The sequence below is a fragment of the Saccostrea echinata genome, unplaced genomic scaffold (assembly GCF_033153115.1).
Source record: "Saccostrea echinata isolate AGI-Se365-2 ecotype Australia unplaced genomic scaffold, CSIRO_AGI_Sech_v1 ptg000001l, whole genome shotgun sequence".
In the NCBI taxonomy this organism is placed as follows: Eukaryota; Metazoa; Mollusca; class Bivalvia; order Ostreida; family Ostreidae; genus Saccostrea; species Saccostrea echinata.
The window spans coordinates 28,478,291-28,492,840 of record NW_026889750.1 but is presented as its reverse complement, the minus strand read 5'-3'; the positions used below and the strand labels follow the sequence as shown (position 1 = coordinate 28,492,840).

At 33.2% G+C, this 14,550-nt stretch overlaps 2 protein-coding genes across 2 annotated transcripts in view; one reads left to right on the top strand and one right to left on the bottom strand.

Moving 5' to 3' along the window:
- Positions 1 to 14,550, top strand: part of LOC133188797 (NADH dehydrogenase [ubiquinone] 1 alpha subcomplex subunit 9, mitochondrial-like) — a 186,080-nt gene that overhangs the window by 86,273 nt on the left and 85,257 nt on the right. The gene's annotated exons all lie outside the window — the stretch shown is intronic.
- On the bottom strand, positions 2,956 to 12,450 carry LOC133174796 (protein lin-7 homolog C-like). Its single transcript, XM_061309929.1, has 6 exons — positions 12,401 to 12,450; positions 11,996 to 12,037; positions 10,243 to 10,391; positions 8,663 to 8,872; positions 8,265 to 8,319; positions 2,956 to 3,490 (listed from the first exon to the last, which is right to left on the bottom strand). The coding sequence occupies exons 1-6, from the start codon at positions 12,435 to 12,437 to the stop codon at positions 3,387 to 3,389; spliced, it is 597 nt and encodes a 198-aa protein (XP_061165913.1). The 5' UTR covers positions 12,438 to 12,450; the 3' UTR covers positions 2,956 to 3,386.

Sequence of the window (14,550 nt, the reverse complement as noted above, 5' to 3'; positions counted from 1 at the left end):
CCTCCGCTCTTACACAATATATTCCTCAATTTTCACAGTACATGTACATGGAAAAGTTATATTTTTCAATAATATTGCTGTCAGTAATGTCATCTTTAATACATTTAATTCATTTAGTTTATTGAATAACTTATTTATTGATAATTTGTTCTCTCGAGTTGACTGTTAAGCATATTTAGTCTAAAATGAGTCTAATGGAGCCATTTTTTTTTAATTTAATGTGTCAGGTCTCCATTCTAGATTAATATTTAAATGACGGGAAAATGAATGTAAAATCTATTTTATGTTCCTAAAAAATAATGGAGTCTGAACCCATTCTATATGAAAATGGAACATTTCTGAAACCAGAAGTCTCTGATGAGACTGTAGCTCTAATGGTTTGTGCTTATAACAAAGGAAGAGAAAAGTAGCACTTAAACTTGAAACTTTGCAACAGCAATAAATAGAATAATGATCCCTCTGTAGTCTCATTTTGTGGCAAGATTTATTTCAATCAGAGTTAAAATGTAGGGGGAGTAGCCCTTTGAAAGAATTTTACAGAAATATCTGTTTTTAGTAACCATGGCAACACCGTTCATCAAAATAAAAAAAAACAATAAATAGAATTATGTATCTAAGTGTAGTCTATATACAGGCCAACTTAATATATTAAAATCAGACCAAAACTGTAGAAGGAGTAGCATTTTGAAAGTCTTTCACAGAAATTTCTATTTTTAGTAACCATGGCAATACGTTCATCAAAATCATGAATCCATAAATTATATATAATTCTTATTCTATTCTACTCGTGTGCCAAGTTATATTGTAATCAGCCCAAACTTAAGGAGGAGTAGCGTTTTGAAAAAATTGTTCACAGACAACTAGACAAATGATGGACAAATTACTTTACATTCGCTCTCCAGTAGATCTAAAAAGATATGCTTCAAAAAACTCGTTTATTTGAACCATACTGACACACTTTAATTGTAAGAAGACTTTGTAGCATAGTGGCTAGCGCATTTAACCTTACAGCGAGCTCCGGAGAGTGTTCGAGTCATTTTTTAGGCTCTTTTTTCTTCTCACATACCTTATAAACATATAGAAAAAAAATTATTTATCAATAATTAATTCAATAAAATAAAGGAATCAAATATGTGAAAGATGATAATGACAACAAAATTGTGGAAAATTATGGATTTTTCATGAAATTTTTAGAGTTGAGAAATATCTTCTCTTAGAGCAGGGGGATTGTTCTCAGCTTGTATGCCTTCATTCTTTTTGATTACCTCTCAGTTGTACTTTTCCTCATTCCATCAAAATACATGTACAACTCCCCTAAATGAAGTCATTAATATGAAGGAGAAAAATGGATTCTACCTTACATCATCAAAAACATTTAATCTTACAGAAAAACTCATACTAGCAAATGCAGTTACTTCTACAGTTAACAAGAAATGTTTGAGAAACATATATGCTTTCCATCCCCTCCCCCCCCCCTCTTCCTCAAATGGCAATATTAAAAAGGAAAAAAAAACTTTGAAAGATTGTCTGTAATAACCAGGGTTGTCCCTAAGACCCAGTAGCCAGGGAATTTCCCTGCCTATAATGACATAATTGCCCAGTTATTCTTGTATTCCCCCTCAGTCCCCTCTTGGGGGAGGAACCCCCTTCTATTTTTTAAATGTTTCTTGCTATTTCAAATCTTAGGGACAACCCAGAATAACAGTGAAAACAATTGGTCATCTATTAGTCAGGGGCAAACATATTACAAAGTCTGACTTCATTTGAAGTAATTTACTTCTTAGAGGGTACCAGTGTACACAATTTGATGCCTGTACCGTAAATGGTTCTCAAGATACTGAGCTGACAACATCTTCCTATGTCTAATGTCTAGTGTCTATATATTTGATGACCTTGTCCTTGAGACTGCAAACTTAACAGGGGTCATCTACTCCCTAGTGGAGCCAGTGTACCAAGTTTGATGTCTGTCAAGCAAAAGTACCTGTAGTATACTATATAAACAAAGCTTCTTTATGGATGTGCCCCCTCAGTAATTACATCTGATGACCTTTTTTTCTGCTTGTCAAGGCATTTTTGCTTGGAAATGCCCATCCAAACTAAAAATGTGCCCCCCCCTCCCCACGAAAACTGAATTTGCTTCCTATGGGTCTGACCAAGGTGCAAACCAATATGCCCCCTTTTTTTTGGGGGGGGGGGGGGCATATATAGCTATGGAAGGAACTCACACAATTTTCATTTGAGGTAAAATTTTGAAAAGGTACATATTTTTTTTCTCAAATATAAATTTAAAAGAAATTTTCTTTAAGGTCCAAACTGCCATTTGAAATGTGTGAGTAAGATGAAGTTCTCATGAAATATTTACTGTATAAAACAAATTAAGACTTGCCCCCAGTACTTTTTATATGCAACACGATACAATTAAGTGATTCATATTACAAAAGGTTCACAATAATTTTGTTTATCACTTGTGCTGATGTGATTTTTGAGCAGCATTTCGGAAATATTATAAGTGACTGTCATGTGATCACCGAAGTCATGTGACATTACAAAACTATGTTTTATTGATACCTGATAAAACTCTCTTCGCAAGTTGGCTGTACATATATGCATAAATTTCATATTGAAATCACAACACAGACCATATAAATCTGTATTTTTTAGTGCATTTGAAGCCTTCGGACAGCCTTAACACAGCTGCGTTGTAATTTAATTAATTACATGTGCAAAGTAATTGTAATTTAATTAATTACATTTCAAAATCCCTGTAATGGTAATTTAATTGAAGGTTTTGGGCAAGTAATTGTAATTTAATTAATTACTTTCCTATGTCATTGACCCCATCCCTGCAAACTGGGATTATGATTCAACTGCAACCCTGCAATACACAACCTGTCATTCCTCAACAAAATTAACTTAAAAGTATTTTGTTTCCAAAAATTACAAACTGACTACATGTAAAATTAAAACCTTTTATTTCCTTTAATCTAACACAACCAATATTTTTTTCAATATACATGTATATATAGTATATTATATACAATATATTTTGCAAATTGTAAACTTTCTACCATTTAAAAAAATGTACAAGTGCCTTTATTGCAGCAAAATTTTAAAACATGCTAAAAAAAAAAAGGAAAGAGAACCTTGATTAACAAATGAATATCCTGATTTACAAATGAATACAGAATAAAAAACTTCTCTATGAAACGACAGCCAATTAATCATGTCTACATCACTAACCTTTCATTGATTCCTAACTGAACAATGTCAAGCCATCAAACCATTGGTGGCTTTGATCCTATCTGGGTACAAAATACATTTTTTTTAACTAAACCATGTTTTCTGATCTATTTTATGAGAATTGATGAACATTGTTATGATGGTTGCTATGGTGATTGCCTCCTTCTGGACGACACTCTTTGTTTGTCAAACCTTGCCTCCATCTCTTCTAATACCCTGGGATTGTAGCGAACCACTAGTCTCACTGTACCTATAGTTAAAAAGTGTAATATAAACAAAATATTCTCCAAAATGTTCATGGCCGAACTTCATGGTACAGGTATATCTAATAGGAATTTTGTAGAGGGAGTTGCAACTGAAAGTCAAGACAATTACTTCCATGGTTTCATCATCAGTGTTTATCTTATATGCATGCTTCAAAACAAGAGGCCCATGGGCCACATCACTCACCTGAGTACATTGGGTAGGAAAAAGCACAAATCAGTTCAGCATTGAAAAGTTTACATGGTGGTGGTGGTGATGGGGGGGGGGGGGGGGGGGGGGGGGTACTTGAATTTAAACTACCTGAGGATGCTTCCATATCAATATTATAAATGGTTTTGTTGTTGTTGAGCAGCAAATTTTTAGAGATTTTTTCCTACATATTCCTTTGGAAAAACAAGAGGCCCAAGGGCCTTAACGGTCACCTGAGTATGATATAACAATTTCAAGGATGCATAGAGTATAAAATGAACTGAAAGGTGAAGCTTTGTTGCCCAAAAGCAAGAAAAATAGGGTGATCATGATCAACAAAATAATTGGTCTTAATATTCATTAACAGTTCATAAATTAGGTTCTAATCTGTTCCCCATTTATCACTATCACTATACAGTATATTAACAAATTATCAATGCTTCTGTACTATTTTAATCCTTTGTTGAAATCTCTTACATTGGCATCTCTTGGTCTTTGATGAATATTTAATAAGACAAGTTATTTTTGTCTCATTTTTATTTATCTACTACTTACAAGTCTATCTGATCATTAAAACTATGAAAGTACTTTTTGTATTATACAATAAAAGTTTTTGCATAATTCTCTTGTTTTATTTACCTTTCAAGTACATTATTTACAGTGATAAATTATCAAAAGTAAATGGCAAAGGGGAATAACTCCTCTCAGTAGAATACAAACTAATAGAGCTCTGGCCAGTACCAGAACACTTGACCAAATGGTCCAGATGTTCAAAAATCTGGTAAAAATTCCCTTCCTTATAAAAACTTTTACTCTGTTTGCCTCAGATATGCCCAGGTGCGGAGAAGATTTTTAAATAAATAATGCATTTTTACTACAGATTCACTATATTATCAATAGAGCCCCCCCCCCCCCCCCAAAACACCAGAGCTTCTGACCCTGGGACCATATGTTTGCTCATCATCACTTTGTTTATTTGCTTAACACTAAGAAGCAAACAGGATTATTTAATAGAATTAATGCATTTTCACTAAATTATCAAGAGCCCCACCCTCACACCAGCACATCTGACCCAGGGGTCATGAAATTCACTACTCTGGAAGAAGCACACTTGCTCATCATAACTATACACATAGCTTCTTTGCTTTTTTAACCAGAAGAAGAAAAGAATATTTTCAAAGAAATTTTGCTTTTTCGCTTTATAATCAATAGAAGCCCCCCCCCCCCCCCCCTTCACCAGAACCCTTAAACCTGGGGTCATAAAATTCACAATTTTGGAAGAGGCATCCTTGTGTATCACAACAATGTACTTTAGTCTGTTTAAGCAATACCCAGGGACAGAGAAGAAGATTTTCAAAGAAATAATTCACCTTCACTATAGGATCTATATAGCCCCGCCCTAGCACCAGAACTCCTGTCCCCGGGGCCATGAATTTCACAATTTTGGAAGAGGCATCCTTGCTTATCATAACAATGTACTTAGTCTGTTTAAATAATACCCAGGTGCAGAGAAAAAGATTTTTAAAGAATTAAAACATTTTCACTTTATAATCAATAGAGCCCCACCCTAACACCAGAACCCCTGATCCAGGGGCCACGAATTTCACAATTTTGAAAGTGGCATCCTTGATTATCATAACTATGTATTTAATGTGTTTCAATAATACCCAGGAGTAGAGAAGAAGATTTTCAAAGAATTAATGCATTTTCACTATATAATCAATAGAGCCCCCCCCCCCCCCAACACCAGAACCCCTGACCCAGGGGCCATGAAATTCACAATTTTGAAAGAGGCACTCTTGCTCATCATAACTATGTACTTAGTTACTGAATTTAATACCCAGGAGCAGAGAAGAAGATTTTCAAAGGATTAATGCATTTTCACTATATAATCAATAGAGTCCCGCCCTAACACCAGAACCCCTGACCCAGGGGCCATGAAATTCACAATTTTGGAAGAGGCACTCTTGCTCATCCTAACTATGACCTTAGTTAGTTTATTTAATATCCAGGAGCAGAGAAGAAGATTTTCAATGAATTAATGCATTTTCACTATATAATCAATAGAGCCCCACCCTAACACCAGAACCCCTGCCCCTGGGGCCATGAATTTCACAATTTTGGAAGAGGCACTCTTACTCATTATAACTATATACTTAGTTAGTTTATTTAATACCCAGGAGCAGAGAAGAAGATTTTCAATGAATTAATGAATTTTCACTATATAATCAATAGAGCCCCGCCCTAACACCAGAACCCCTGCCCCTGGGGCCATGAATTTCACAATTTTGGAAGAGGCACTCTTACTCATCATTACTATATACTTAGTTAGTTTATTTAATACCCAGGAGCAGAGAAGAAGATTTCCAAAGAACTAATGCATTTTCACTATATAATCAATAGAGCCCCACCCTAACACCAGAACCCCTGCCCCTGGGGCCATGAATTTCACAATTTTGGAAGAGGCACTCTTACTCATTATAACTATATACTTAGTTAGTTTATTTAATACCCAGGAGCAGAGAAGAAGATTTTCAATGAATTAATGAATTTTCACTATATAATCAATAGAGCCCCGCCCTAACACCAGAACCCCTGCCCTGGGGCCATGAATTTCACAATTTTGGAAGAGTCACTCTTACTCATCATAACTATATACTTAGTTAGTTTATTTAATACCAAGGAGCAGAGAAGAAGATTTTCAAAGAAATAATGCACTTTCACTATGTGATCTATATAGCCCCGCCATAGCACCAGAACCCCTGACCCTGGGGCCATGAATTTCACAATTTTGGTAGAGGACTCAATGCTTATTACAATGATTCCAACAGTTTGACTGTTTGATGTCCAGGAGTAAAGAAGAAGATTTTTAAAGATTGCATTAATTTTGGTGGTTTTAGCCCCACCCCTCAGGCCCCAGGGGGGCAGGGACCATGAAATTCACAATTTTTGTTCCCCTTCACCCATAGATGCTATATGCCAAATTTAGTTGAAATTGGTTGAGCGGTTTCAGAGAAGAAGCTAAAAATGTTCAAATGTTAACGCACATCGCACGACGCACGTCGCACGACGCACGCCGACGGACAAAAACGGATAGCAATAGGTCACCTGAGTGACTCAGGTGACCTAATAAAAGATCCTCAAATGTGCCCCCCTACCCCGGGGTTCATAATTGTGGTCCCACCCTACCCCAGGGGTCATGATTTGAACAAACTTGAATCTACACTACCAGAGAATGCTTCAATATCAATATGACTAAACAAGGCTTTGCTGTTCTTGAGAAAAAGATTTTTAAAGATTTTTTCCTATATACTGTATTCCTATGTAAAACTTTGATCCCCCATTGTGGTCCCACCCAACCCACAGGGGTCATCATTTGAACAAATTTGAATCTACACAACCTGAGGATCCTTCAATATCAATATAACTAATCATGGCTTTGCTGTTTTTGAGAAGAAGATTTTTAAAGATTTTTTCCTATATATTCCTATGTAAAACTTTGATCCCCCATTGTGGCCCCACCCAACCCACAGGGGTCATCATTTGAACAAACTTGAATCTACCTACATTACCTGAGGATGCTTCCATATCAATATAACTAATCATGGCTTCACTGTTTTTGAGAAGAAGATTTTTAAAGATTTTTTCCTATATATTCCTTTGTAAAACTTTGATCCCCAATTGTGACCCCAACCTACCCCCGGGGGGTCATGATTTGAACAAACTTGAATCTACACTACCTGATGATGCTTCATAATAAATATGAATAATCTTTCAGCTCAGGTGAGCTAAAAAGTGAGACAGATAAATTTAAATTTTGTAATTAAATTCCAATTCAAATCTAAGCAGAAAAGGGTCAACATGCAGCATATCAAACTGATAAACATTACATTTTATTTTTTTAAATATACTTCAGTGTATCAATACTTTGATGGCCCCATCCTACCCCTCAGGATCATGATTTGAACAAACTTAAATCTATGTTACATGTATTTGAAGATGCTTCCATAGTAATATTATAGAGTTTTACTGTTCTTGAGTAGATTTTTTTTTGAAGATTCATCCTATATATTACTTTGTAAAACTTTGATTGCCCATGGTGGCCTAGCCCTACCCCTGGGGATCATGATTTGAATCTACACTATGTAATAAAGCTTTCACAAAAGTTTCATCTTTTTTAGCCTAGTGGTTATTGAGAAGAAGATTTTTAAAAGATGTCATTAAATTTTCACTTGTTCTTAATTACCTCCCCTTAAAAAGCAGTATAGTCCTTCATCTTAACAAATTTGAACCCCCCTTCACCCAAGGATGCTTTGTGGCAAGTTTGGTTGAAATTGGCCTAGTGGTTCTTGAGAAGAAGTTGAAAATGTGAAAAGTTTACAGACTACACATGACACATGACAAATGGATGTTGGACACCCTTTGATCAAAAAAAAACTCACTTGAGCATTCAGCTCAGGTGAGCTAAAAACAAACAAAACAGTAGATGGCTGAGATAAGAATTTTTACCACTAATATCTTCAGTAAAGATAATCTAAAAAACAAATATGGATATATTGACATAGAATTACCTTTGGCCTGTTTAAGAAGTTCAACAGCTTTTTCATGATGCTCTCCTTCAACACTCTAAACAAACAATGCATTCAAAATTTTAAATAATAGTATACAGATATCATAGTAATACTGAAATTTTATTTATCAAACACAAAGTGTTTTTTTTACTCTATTATATCATTTACATGTATATAATTCTATTGATATTTAGTAAAAATTATACCTGTGTCTGTCATACCTTTCCTTTTCAATTTATGAAATAACTAGTTTCTTTATTTGATATGAATTGGTTTAATAATACTAGTTTAACTGTTGCTAACTGAGTATTACAGGTAAGAATTATTAATTTGATTTAAAAACAAATTAATGTAAATGTTAATTAAAATATTGACACTCTTTTCCTAAGAATACTTACCACACCATTTACAGAAAGAAGTTGATCACCACGCTTCAAACCCCCATGTCTATCAGCAACCCCACCCTGGATAATTCTAGAAATATAGATGGGAGAATTTTGTTCCTTTCCACCCATTACATTAAAGCCAAGTCCCTCTTCAGTTTTGGGAAGCTCTACCACTCTAGGATGGGCATGTCCTTCACTGGCCGCAAAAGCTGCAACTGTTGCCTGTAATAAAAGGTAAATGAATAAAATGTTTGCCTGACTTCAAGTGTAAAGACTTGTACTCTCCAACCTCCCCATGCTGGGACTGGATGCATAATATCTACAGATTATATCATAACTGTTAAGGGAAATTATTTCTTCTACCAGCTTCTTTGATACAGGTGATTATACAGAGTTGTCCCTAAGACCCAGGGGCCGGGAAATTTCCCCATTTATAATAACATAATTCCCCAGATACTCTAGTATTCTCCATATCACTCTGTTAATGGAAGAGCTCAAGACCCTCCTCTACTTTTTGATTGTCCCCTGCTCTTTTAATTCTTAGGGACAACCCTGCTAAATATACTGCAGAAGCACAAATTTTCATAGGGATAAAATTTCGCTGATTTGTCATTTAAAAAGTTTTTGTGGGCATTTAATTTCGATGTTTTTAATAACCCTATTCAATATATATAGTCATATAAAAATTTCATGTAGAATTTAATTTCATTGACAATTGTTAACAATGAAATAAACGAAATTTAATCCCCAACGAATATAATTATTTCAGTATACCGTATATGGATATATGCATGTTTGGATGGTAAATAGTGTTGATAATATTCCATCCATTTACAGGTCCTTGCAAAAATACTCTGTGTGTATACAGACATTCATCATACTTTGTGTACTTGATGGAAAAGTTGTCTCCTTTTAATTTCCATTGATAGAAATAAGCTTAGCGCAAAAATTATTGATAGATACTTGTAAAAAATTACCGGGTAATTCAAATTATCAAAAAATTATTAAATTATACAAATTATTACTAAAAAATCAATTAAAAAATTAACAGTAAATTATAATGTTTTGTTTATGACAAATAAATTAGATACATATGTAAACATACATGTATTACTTTAAGGCAAGGGTTAAATTTACCTGTAGTGCAGTTTTATGAGACAATAATGAAAAAAAAAATTCATGACAGTGTCTCTCTGATTGCAGATGAGGAAATCCATCATATGAATTTTTTTTTATTGAGTGAACATATTTTTCACAAAATGTTTGCCTCACTTTTTTAACTGGTGGTACATGTAATGAATACATTTTACCTAAGCCATAGAAGGATAATTTTATTTAAAAGGCAAGGGGGTGCTTCTTAGAGAAGGGAGGAGTAGGGTCATATCCTCATGCATTCTCTGATATAATCAGCATGCTAAATATTATTGTGAACATGATTCTAAAGTTTTGTAATGCATGTATGAATTGTAATTTAAACTAAATTAAAAAAAATATATATTACCACAAATTTTGTGGAATACTTGTTTCCTTTCTGAATTCATGAAATTTTATGATGACTGATCACATGGAGTTGCCCCCCCCCCCCCCCTTACCTTGGCTGTTGCATTAGCTCTGACTTCTTCATTTCCACTGATGTCTACAGTCTGATAGACATGTTCGTAAACTTCCCTCACGGAATTTAGGAAATCACTTTGAAGCACTCTTTGCAATGCTGCTAATTTTTGCGATGGGATCTGTCCACCTGTGAATTAACAGTTGTGAACTTATCTAACAATAACAACCAATGACAACAGCAACAACAAATATGGGAGCTTTTAAGAGTCGAGCTATTTATTATGTTTTTACATGTAACATGTCTTATTTAATACCTGTCATGTACACTTCAATGCCATGATGAATAACATAACTAACAACAAGTAAAAATACAAGAATTGTCACATGCACAAATTTATGTGCATATGGTTCATCATAGTTTTTAGTTTGGTATCTTTTGAGACTTTGAAATGTTCAGAGATTTATTTCATTTCATAAAACAATATAATGTGAATGCAACTGATTAGAGAACAAGTATATGTTTGATATTCAGTATGTTTCAAAATGTATTTGAGAGCAACAGTCACAATTAACACCTTCTGTACTAATAAGAAAGTTTTAAGATTGTTGCTCTCCATATGATAGAGGTACAAATAGTATCCATCTCAGTACGGAAGTGGGATACGTTTTCAATGTACACAAATGTGCACATCATTGGTAACCCACGGTGGATTCACATCGATTCTCTCTATCAACAGGAGGTAGCTTGTGGACTCTTAAACATGGTTTGCGACGATGAAACATGCATAAATAAATGAAAGATGGCCAGGGTATTTAAAAATCATTTTAATAATAGATTATGATGTCAGCAGTGATGATTTTGACAATTTTATTGAGCCCTACTACACAAAAAGCACTTTCTTTCTGTTAATCAATTTTCATGTTCTCAGAATCTCTGTCCCAGATTAAAATGCTGAGTGTGTCTCATGAAAAAGAACTTTGTTTTTTCAGTTTAATTCCTTCAAATTTTGTCAAGTTCTTCTGATTTTTGAGTTTCTTTTTATAATTTCTCATGAAAGGTATATAGTTAACCTAAGATAAGAATAAAAAAAGAAAGATTATGGTTATGATAGCCTTTATCCACTTCTTTTCGCAAACTTTCATTGTATGCCTGTCCGCTACTCTAAAGATAATACTAAAGCAGTGATTGGGAAGGACTTGCGTCATGCACCATAGTCGCACTGAAGTGAAAATCGGCGCATTAAATCAATGCATTGGTGGCGCCAAGGTGTACATTCAATTTTTAGCAATGTTAATGATGTTAGTTGAAAATATTTTGCGTAGAACTTTCTTACTAGTTTTACTTTCGTTTAAAATGCAGTTGGTTTTAAAACAACAAATCTCATTGGTTAAAACCTGTCAAATACTGCTTCCAGTTATATGAAGCACTTAATAGGACAATAAACAAGGTACATTACCTCACTTATTTCTAATGCTCTATCTAAATTTTGAAGTTACTGATCCACAAATTTGTGTAAATTATATTCTGTGTGGGTTCTTATAAATTTGATACATTGCATATGTGAAAAATAAGATTTGGTTAATAAAAATGTGTTTTCTTTCATTTTTCACATTTGTATGTCATTTCATTAATTCTAAAAATGGTCCTTCAGAATATATAGATGGCCCATTTATTTTCAAAATGCCCCATTAAAAATATTAACAGTTGCACCATAGTCCCATTGACCTTCTTGGCCTTCCCAATCACTTCTATAGAAGTTGAAATGTATGAAAAATACGCTGTTCTCTCACTTTTTTGAAGGGCATCCAAAAGATCAATCGCTCTGTTGATATCTACAAGAAGAAAAAAAATATTAGATGCTTCAACACAACCAAAGTTAATAAAATAAAAAGAAACCAAAGAGACTTGTTTTCTAGTAAAAAAAAAATCATATAATTTTAGTTATCACAAACTTACAACCAAAAATGTTTTAGTTTTTTATAATATATGAATTCATTCAATATTTTGTGACGACGATTTGTCCTGAAACATAAGTGATAAGATTTTTCTAGCGAGCAAAGTCTTTTCCAGGTGCTTTAAGCATGATTTTCCTTCGTTTAAAACTAGCAATCAATCATCAAGTATTGAAAGACTTAATCTCTAGATATAATTACAAACCTCGTTTCTTTACAAGTGCTTAAATTGAACTATCAAACCTTTTTCTAAGTGCAATCCCTCTTCCATAGTCGCCATCTTGAAAATTATTTCCGGGTTCTTACAGAACTTTGAACCCGATATGAAAAAAAATTGCAAAAATGCGCTTAAACAAATTTTTACAGTTGAAAAACAAGTTTATGTAAGGGTTAATGTACGAGTACTAGCGCTCCATTCCTTAAAAGTAATGGAGCCGAGGCCCCGAAGAATGTAGAATTACATGTATATTTGGAAGCTTCGTATCGATTTCTAATTCATGATTAAACGAAATATAATTACTTGTAAGTCACACAGCAAAATATGACAGATTTTGTGCTTTTTAAATATAGGAATCCTCATTATTCTAAAAAAAAAAAAAGCAATTGCCACATTGAAACAGAATGAATTTGATATGAACATTAAAAGCCAGCAATATTCTCACTTCAAAACTATTATTTCTGATTTTTTGTTTAAAAGGGGCATATTTTTATAAAATTGAATTATGGGAAAATGTGTCCCTACAAAATGCAAGGTGTACATAAATTTCCACCGTATCATATATATAGCGTTTCGGGATATTTCTAGTGGTTAAGCAGGATGACCGTATACCGCGTTTGTCTTTTTTTAACCTGTTCGAATCCTGCATGGAATGACTGGTATATATGCATGATTTTTTTTTCCATAAGGTACTGAAAATATAATGAAATATCGATTAATCCTGGTATGAAGTTTTTATATTTTAACAGGGGCCTATATCTGTTAGTATATAGGTCCCTGATTTTAATTAAATTTATTTTTCCCCTCGTTACTCTGATCTCAAGCTAGTAATTAAGATAAAAAGGATTTATATAGTAACATGACGATGTTATGAAAAACGAAGTATAGTAACTGTTTTTAAATAATTTGTTTATGACATGCTTTTAGTATTGTTAAAAAGTGGCCAAGATCTCATATATAACGTCCCGGTTTGAATAAGTTGCATAGAGAGAATTTACTCGAAATAGGTTATCAGGTACTAAACACGATTTACGGATAATGCACCATTTCAAATATTCTCTCCAACATGTAGAAACGACTAAATTGAAATGACGTAGTGAAAGTCTTGGATGTAACATCCACAAGTAGTTATGGGACACAATTTTATTTTAAAAGAAATATACACGCACAAATTCACATCTTTAAAATATATATACTAGCAGTTCAAGGTGCATACTGTATTATACAGAGTATATTTGCTGCTTTTGTTCCACACTTTAGTTTCCCTCTCATTTATAATATATAGAGGCAGTGAAACGTACATATATACAGTTTTTTAATGAGTGGAATAAATTCCAGCAGGTCGCCATGCAACTGACTAAATAAATTATTAATATTTAATTAACAGTGAAAACTATATCATTTGCAAGTGCACACTACGGTTTTCCTGATAAATAAAGGTTCACTTTTGTTAAACTATGCATGGTTAACAATTTTAAACTAAGTTTAAATGTTTAAGAAAGTTTACATCATTTAAATATAGTTTTCGAGAATTAAGTAGTGTTAGCTATATAGTTTACATCCGAAAACTATAATTTACAAATGTTAAACATATTTTATCTAATAAACATAGTATCATGATTTGTGAAACTGTGATCAGCAATTCTTTACTCGAACTAATGTATGATCATAGAATATATAGTTTATGAGTGTAAGTTTACGACCGAAAACTACTAGTATGATTTATAAATGTAAAAAAAAAATTAGTTTATTTGATATAGTTCCACGATTAGTGAAACTATGATTAATAACTGTTAACTATGTTTAATGAATGTTAATTAATTACAGTTCACAAATGAGAATTAATATTTATCAGCCAAAAGAAAAATAGCGTTTATTCCCAGGTAGAACGTTCACCATAAAATGCATATAAAACTATAAATCTAGTTTATTAGCTGTAATTTTTTGCGAATCATAAATAGATATTAATGATATTTTTTGTTGATAAATATAATTTTTCATTTGTAAACTATTAAAAAAAATCGTTAAGCCATTAGATATATATATAAGAGTTGACTATCAATCGTGAAATTTTATTTATGTTATACATTTATGGTTTTCGCGGACTTGAACTTTCGGTAACAGTCGTACACACTATGATTTATGTTTGTTAACTATAGTTTTGAGAGATAAACAA